At 40.3% G+C, this 8,089-nt stretch overlaps 1 protein-coding gene across 2 annotated transcripts; it reads left to right on the top strand.

Moving 5' to 3' along the window:
- sppl2a (signal peptide peptidase like 2A) lies at positions 1-7,615 on the top strand. Of its 2 annotated transcripts, XM_028956982.1 has the most exons (17): positions 2-248; positions 482-592; positions 683-868; positions 968-1,057; positions 1,355-1,491; positions 1,649-1,803; positions 1,890-1,986; positions 2,951-3,052; positions 3,289-3,370; positions 3,582-3,656; positions 3,784-3,840; positions 3,972-4,025; positions 4,418-4,517; positions 4,594-4,674; positions 4,755-4,915; positions 6,159-6,192; positions 7,052-7,615. In XM_028956982.1, exons 1-17 carry the CDS (start codon positions 198-200, stop codon positions 7,090-7,092), a joined length of 1,614 nt encoding a protein of 537 aa, XP_028812815.1. In that variant the 5' UTR covers positions 2-197; the 3' UTR covers positions 7,093-7,615. The 2 variants fall into 2 exon arrangements, with proteins under 2 accessions (XP_028812816.1, XP_028812815.1); XM_028956983.1 differs by lacking the exon at positions 3,972-4,025 and having other exon boundaries at positions 1-248.
- Positions 7,616-8,089: the final 474 nt, after the last annotated feature.

Below are 8,089 nucleotides of genomic sequence, written 5' to 3'. Positions count from 1 at the left end.
TTTCCACTTTTACCCGCGACTGGCGTGATTCGTTCCACTCGGGGGAAAACCACGGCCAATGGCCGACGCGGAACAGGAAGTCAAACAAGTTTTCACTCTCCGAGGGCGCAGGAGGACGTCGTCTACGAAACGCCCGATAAGATAACAAGGCTCCCCTTCGCCCAAGAAGCCGCCGGTTCCCCGCGCAGGTGGACGCCATGGCGAGGCGGGTTTGGCTGATTTTATCGACGCTTCTCCTGGCGGCCCAGGTGGGTGACGGCGGCTAGCCGCAGGCTAACTCTTCACGGCGGGGTTCCGCCTTTCTGCCGCGTTTTAAGTTGTCTACATGGATCTGGTGGATTAGTGGGCTGCGAATAATGATAAAAAGAAGAATAATACGTGTTTTTCGTGATTGTTGCCACTTTATAAACGCGAGTACACCGACGTTTCGCCGTACTAACGTCGTAGTGGTGCTTTTTATGTTTGTATTTCTCTGCGCCAGATTTACTCCCAAGAAGCTATTCTGCGCGTCTCGGATGGGTCCGTCGATAAAGACTATTGTCTTGTCTACAACGCGTCCTGGACGCCTCTCCCCAGCTCCCTCGCTGGCGCGGTGAGTTACAAATTCCCGCTTCCTGACGGGAATTTAGCCGGTTTTCCCCTTTTTTTTCCCCGCTGAAGGCCGCCGCGCTTCTGTCTCCAGACGCGCTATCCGCTGGTGAACCTGACGTCCAGCTTCCTCTGCGCTCCCGCCGACGGCGGCGGCGGCCTCGACCTGCGGGGGAAGGCGGTGGCGGTGATGAGGGGACAGTGTCCGTTCAGCCAGAAGGCCGAGGTGGCGCAGGGACGCGGCGCCGCGGCGCTCCTCGTCGCCAGCAATGAAGTCATGGTGCGGTGAGGGGGCAGAAGGGACGCGGCGTTCGCTGGCATGGCGATAATCGCGGTTTTTTTTTCATTATTATTGTTTCTTTTTCTTTTTTTTTTTAAGTTCACGCCATCTGCAAACGACACAGAATACGACAAGGTCAACATCAGCCTCGCCCTCATGCGTTACCGGGATTTCATTGACGCTCATAAGGTAAATTCTAGGGAATGATCCCACCATACGATTATATCGCGATATATTGCGATATTCTACAATTCACTGGAATTTTAGGGTGGTAGTAGCCTAGTGGGTAACACACTTGCCAATGAACCAGAAAATCCAGGTTCAAATCCCAAGACACTTAATGAGCAAGACACTTAACCCTGAGTGTCTCCAGGGGGGGGGGGGACTGTCCCTGTAACTACTGATTGTAAGTCGCTCTGGATCAGGGCGTCTGATAAATGCTGTAAATATAGCGCTGAAGTAGCTGAAGTTTTCCTTTGTCTCCAGGTTTTTGGTGAAAAAATGTCTGCCCAGATATATGCTCCCATTGTTCCTGCTTTTGACATGTTGAGCATCGTGGTGATGCTGGTGATCGCCGTGTTTACAGTCGGCATGGGAGGATACTGGAGTGGCGCCTGTGAAAAGTGAGTTTTTTTTTTTTTTTTTAAATACATAAATATTATAAATATGGCGATCGCTGATGGCCATATTCAGGACTTTTTGTGAAGTGATCAAAAATCGAATGTGGCACAGTAACACCCAATAGAGTGATGTGCAATTCTTTGCTTGATGTCTTTTCAGGGAGAAGCAGAATGACAGGCAAAGTCTTGGCAGTAGTGGTGCAGAAAGCTCTGACGCGGGAGATATCGCTCTCTACTCGCCCCTTAAAGTTGTCGTTTTCGTGGGCCTTATGTGCGTCATGCTGGTTCTGATGTACTTCTTCTTTAAGTGGCTGGGTAAGAAACCGGTGTGTCTAACCGTAGCTGTAGCAGGCTGATGGATGCACGTATCTCAAAACGCTGTCCCTCTGGTTCCCTTCCAGTTTATGCCATGATTGTCATTTTCTGTTTGGCCTCGGCCACGGCCTTGTATAGCTGTTTGGATGCGCTGATGTCTGCAGTTGGGTGTAGCACATGCAGGTGATATATCTGGTTGTTCATTTGCTTTTTGTTTTAGAGCATTACTTATTCATACAGGAATGTTTCCTCACTGGAAAAAAAACTAGAAGAAAGCTTGCCAGAACAACTTATTTCCTGGTTTAAACAAGTTTATGGATACAGTATAATAATACAATAATATGAATACCGTAAATTCCGGAATATACTTTTTTCCACATGCTTTGAGAACTGTGACTTTTACAGCGACAGTGCTAATTTATGGATTTTTTTTATAGGCTGAATAGCTTCTTGCCGCTAACACATTTAACCTCGTCATGTCAGACAAATTAAATTACCGAAACAGGTAACATGGGACAAATAAGGCTGTTTCTACAAACTCACTCACACTTAATTATTCAGATATTTTTCTGCTTCTTGCACAGACCCTTATAATAGCAAAGACATGAAGAAATGCATATAATGCAACTTTCAAGATAAAAGCGATCAGTCCGGCCTTTGAGGAAGGAAATAAAGCTTCTGCACGTCGAGCGTACAGGAGGACGATGGTGATAGCGATCAATGACCCTTGCTTTTCCTGTATTTTCACTGGGAGAGTGACAAAATAATGCCATACCTTCAGGCTGTTCAATTCCGATACTGAAGAAAAGAACTTTAATACTGTTAAAAGTTCTGAAAAAAGCATTTGTGTTTGTATTGTATTTGTATGTATCTAGTTGTGAATATTACCACCGTTTTTAAATTAAAGTTTCTAAAAAAATCTTTCCTGTAAAATCTTGCTCCATCAATATCTCATGGGTTCAACAGGGAAACCTGTGGCTTATAGACACAGTTTCTTTTTTCTTTTAAAAATCAGTAGGTATGACCTATAGTCCGGAATTTATTATTTTTTAAATCTGTTTTAGTACAGCCAGATTTCTGGATAATTTTCTCCGGTGTATTATTATTTTATTTTTTTTAACTCCGCATTTGTCTTTCCCCACCTCAGCTTCTCGTGCCAGAACAGAACGATCTCCGTGAGGTCACTGCTGCTGGCTGCCCTGTGCATCACTGTGGCTGTGGTCTGGGGAGTGTACAGGAATGAAGACAGGTACTGTCTGGACTCATGCACGGTCAAGCACACTGTTGTATACAGAGAGGGAGGTTTTGGTGTGTGCTCAGGAAGTGGTCTAAGCAGAATTTCAAAAATATTTTAGTTGGTTTGGGAGGTTTACACGTATGCATAATGTGGCCTTGAGGGACTGAGTTTGTCATTATGTGGTATTTTTTTTTTGGCACAGCAGTGAAAGGCCTGCAAGTCTGATGGTCTGTTACATCTCTTTTCAGGTGGATCTGGATTCTGCAAGACATGCTTGGCATTGCTTTTTGTCTGAATTTTATGAAGTCTATTACATTGTCTAATTTCAAGGTAAGGTTCAAGGTTATTGTTCAGATTTTATGATCAAACTGAATTCAACAATGAATATGGCTCTACAGAACTAGATTGTGTGATTTTTAAATAATTATTTGTCATAAAAAAGGCCTCAAAATATAGGTGAGTTTGACTGGACATATTATGTAACCATGTTAACAGCTAGAGTACTGGTATATTATTTGCCCTGCAATTCTCTTGTCAACAGATAAGCGTTATCTTACTGAGCCTCCTGCTTCTCTATGATGTGTTTTTTGTCTTCATCACACCTTTCTTCACATCTGTAAGTATTACCGGACACTTTTCATCCAATAGAGAATTTTAGCCAGTTTTATTCAACTCAGACAAATTGGTAATTGATGATGCTATGCTTCACTGTTCGTGTATTTACTGCTATGCTTCATTTACAGAATGGAGAGAGCATCATGGTACAAGTTGCCCTTGGACCAGAGTCCTCTATGGAAAAGGTGAAATCTTGTTTGATTCAGCTATTTTACGTAATTACATTTTAATTCACGTTGCTTCATTAACAATGATGGCTTCCTGGGCTGAGGGGTGTCACGGTGTAATAACCGATTTTGCTTGGCTCTGGTTGTAGACCAATGGTAACGTGGTGGAAGTATCAGCTGATCCTACAGCTACCTATGAGAAAGTAAGAACTTTTTCTCTGAGGGTTTTAAAATCTTGTCCTCAGTTCCAAATGTTAGTCAGAGTGGCAAATGTTAGATGCTAAGAATGTACGCAATCAGTTAATTAATTAAACTAATTATAGTTGTGTGTGAATTCCTGCTCTTCATAGAAAATTTTGCTTTATAATATATGCTGGTTGCGAAAGCTTGCTCCCTGCATGCTTGCTTAGTGAGTAGTTATGCTACTACTTTACGCTACTTTTTTTTTTTTTTTTTTTTAACCAAAGAATGCCATAAATAAAATAAATAATTCTGATAATTGGATGGATTTAACATATTCTACATGAAAAGCCATGCCTGTGTTTTCTTGAGGCACCTCTGGCATTCCGTAAAGTAACTATATACATTTATCTAGCTTCCAGTGGTCATGAGGGTTCCCAGGTTCTCTGCTATAGCTCAGAACTTGTGTGGGATGCAGTTCTCCATCCTGGGCTATGGCGATATTATTGTACCAGGTAAAATAAAAATAAAGTCACTCCAGATGATATATGTGCCTTAGCATACCTTACAGAAATGCCCTTTGTTGTTTAGGTTTACTTGTGGCCTACTGTCACAGGTTTGACGTATGGATCAACAGTTCATACAGGGTCTACTTTGTCAGCTGCACGATAGGTACGTTCACTGCTATCGGTCACTGGTGTCAATAAAATAACATTATATCAAATGATACGAATGTTTCATTAATTCCACAGCTTACTGCCTTGGTATGATCGTGACATTTGTTGTCATGATCCTGTCAAAAATGGGACAGCCGGCTTTGCTGTACCTGGTGCCATTTACCCTTCTCACCAGTACAGTTGTGGCATGGCGCCGGAAGGAGATGCAACAGTTCTGGGCAGGAACCACATATCAAGTGAGTGAGGCACTGATTTGTGGAAACTGCGGTAAAGTCTGCTGCGCTTAATGACAACAGTTTTTTTTTTTTAGTTTAGTTTTTTTTTTTTTTTTTTTTTTACAAGCTTCTAACCTTTTGCCTTAGCGTGGCATTTAGCTGCAGATGTCAGTGCAACTGTAAATACAGTTATGAGTTAAAATAGTGCTCAGGCCAGTATTCACATATGTTCATACATTTAGTAAATGTACTCAGAGAGTGTCATAGAATATGTCGTCAGAATGGAGTGTTGCCATTTTCTTCAATCGTCTTACCCACTTATATTGAAAAGGATAATAATATAAAACAATATAAAGATAAATCAAATGGACTTTCCCTCCCATTTGGAAAAAGTTGCAACATAATTCTGCTGCTGCAAAATAATTATTTATTATATTAAATACTGTTTGGTATTTAGCCATGTGTACAAACAGTGTGCTTTGCTAATAATTGCTTTTTTTATCCTTTCATCTTAAAGGTTCCCTATTATGTTTTGCTTTTATATCACTCTTAATTTGTTCCCCAATACCGTATCTGAAATTCAGCCTTAGTGCAGAATTACAGCAACTTTGATCTAGTCCCACAAGGAGATTTCCCCAGGACGTGCCGTTTTGATGTCTGTAGCTTTAAATCCTAATGAGGAGGAGAGTGGCCTATGGAAGTGCGTTGCCATTCACGGAAATGACGTCATCAACACGTCCTGTTTGGCGCAACCATTACTTTTTATGGGAGGGGTGGGAAATTCTCTGGGCGGACAAAAGCATGACAAAAGGGAGGTAACCTTTCCCCTTATGACAACATAATGGGAGACATTCCAGATCTGACCATCTGAGCTCTTTTTTTTTTTTTACACCTATTGCCATTTCTAGCCACTGCAGGATCTCATATTTATGTTAAATAACCACACAAAGTGAACATTTCACAATATTATGAAATCTTTAGTATATCAACAAAGACTTTGTGCTAATGAATACATCCTAACTCCTCCTAAAGCTGTGTGACCAGTTTTCTGTTAGACAGAATTTCTCTGCACTACTCTCTGTTATACTCTCTACTCTCTTTATATTATACATTATACGATATAGCGGACAATGTGGTTCACAAACGCTCCTAAATTTGGAAATAGATCTTTGTATTTAATTCCACCCTGTTAAAATCACTGTGGCATGGCAAATTAATAATTTTCTTTTATAATAATAATACACTCCAACTTCACTTCCATTAGGTATTGGACTCAACCAGGGAGCCTTTATTGCAAGGTCTGAAATAATTTTTGATATAGTCCGATATATTTCTTGCTTGCTTCCTCCCCTCCTGTTTTTGTTTGTGTGTTGCATTCATGCTGTGCTAGAAAACCCACTCGACTTCACTAGAGGCTTGGGGATGTTGTGGGCATGCGTGCTAGTGCTATAACACATGATCATTTCTGATATCGGAGGTGCCGTTAGTGTAAAAGACAAAGCAAAATCACTGCTGTGCTTTATAGTCCATTTGCTACATCTTAAAAATCAAGCATTTTGTATTTTATGATTTGCCACTTTAACCACACTTACATTATTCCCTAATAACAGACTAACTCACCGTATTACTGTTTGAACCCAGACAGAATGTTTTTGCTACAAGAGTATCCAATAATCCTTTTCTGATACTCTGCATTGGAAAGCTGTTCCAATGGTGGCAAAATATTTAAACTTTTTTTTTTTTTTTTTATTGCATGACTCTTCGTCTCAAAATGTGGTATTATACTGTGTGCTTCTGTCCTGTGTTTACATGAAACTCTTACTATATTAATTTCCACAGTTGCTCAGTAACAAGGTTTTGCTAAACAGAGGAGTCTGGCAATCTGGGGCTCAGATTTTTAATCTTAACAGGACCAGCCCAGGAGTGTGTCATGCCATGAAGCTTTTTACACCTTTAAAATGAAGGCAATAAGAACTTGTGAATTTATAAATGCATATATATGCACACTTATATAACCAAAGCAAATTTAAGCAAATTTATTGTACTTTAATGCAACAGCCCCAATCCCATCTCATTATTTCATTTAAGGCGAAATGTCTTTGTAAGTGTGGAATATTAGTCACAACAAGGTTCTAACAGTGTTTCATGTTGTCATAGATGCAGAACCGGGATACAGCAGTGGAGAGAAAAAATGCTGATATTCATTAAAAAACATGCTGGACTGTGGAATTTCTATATTTTTCTTTATCCTCTTATTAAAAGTACAGGAAGGGACTTTTGTAACCATAATGAGCTAATTTTGCTCACTGAATTGTCCAAAGGCTGTAGATTGCCCTTTAAATATTCCTGTAACCACACTAGTAAGACAAGTGATGGACAGACAGCCTATAGAACATTTACATTTTACAATATAATACACACATTCATACACATTAACATTAACTGTTCATTAATAAGTTGTTTACAATGTGGTGGGTGAATTGCTAAACCTGACATATGGTGGGGAATTTTTATGACCGCTTTAATGACTTAAAATTTCTTGCCTCTATTTTTTATGTTTTTTTTTCTCCTTTTGCCAAGCATCAATTTTATATGCACCTTATTCTGTTTGCACATGTAACCATTGTACTGGCCGAGAGGAGTTCTAATCTCAAACACTTTGTGATTTTTATCCTATGATTTCTCTGACAAGAATAAATGAAAGAAATATGGCAAATTCAACTCTGTGTGTGTGTTGATCATTCTTCTCCTGTTTTTTTTTTTATTATTATTTTGTACTATACTGTCATAAACCAGTACCAGCAGTTCAAACCAGGCCTCGAATCCTGAAGACTTTACTTTTCATGTCAAACGAATGTACAGGATTAGAAACGCAAACTCCAGTTCTGTGTTGCACGCCCACTTCAGGCCTCTAGATGTCGCTGCCGTACACGGTTCTCCGACCTGAACCTGCTGTACTACTGTTCATTGGAGGCTCACTTCGGGAGGTGATCAAATGATGCTTTTATAGTTTGAGGTCAAGAATATTAACTGTATGTTAGCGATCCATATGCGCTGCTGAAATAAAGATCACGTTTTCTCGTGAGAACGTAATTAAGTCTAAATGTTGCTATTTATTTTTGTCCGTTTGCATATTCCTATAGAATCTGAAGCCCCCAACAGCTTATTGTTCAGCATATTTTCGGACGGTTGCTG

Source organism: Denticeps clupeoides, chromosome 16 (genome assembly GCF_900700375.1).
Source record: "Denticeps clupeoides chromosome 16, fDenClu1.1, whole genome shotgun sequence".
NCBI lineage: Eukaryota > Metazoa > Chordata > Actinopteri > Clupeiformes > Denticipitidae > Denticeps > Denticeps clupeoides.
Note: the sequence above shows the minus strand (reverse complement) of the source record. Positions and strands in the feature narration are given on the sequence as shown.

Bases quoted from the DNA above. Each gene is read 5' to 3' on its own strand.
- sppl2a (XM_028956982.1), top strand. From the start codon at position 198: ATGGCGAGGCGGGTTTGGCTGATTTTATCGACGCTTCTCCTGGCGGCC. The intron at 1,492-1,648 runs GTGAGTTTTTTT...ATGTCTTTTCAG, and splicing joins TGGAGTGGCGCCTGTGAAAA to GGAGAAGCAGAATGACAGGC. The intron at 3,657-3,783 runs GTAAGTATTACC...CTTCATTTACAG, and splicing joins TCACACCTTTCTTCACATCT to AATGGAGAGAGCATCATGGT.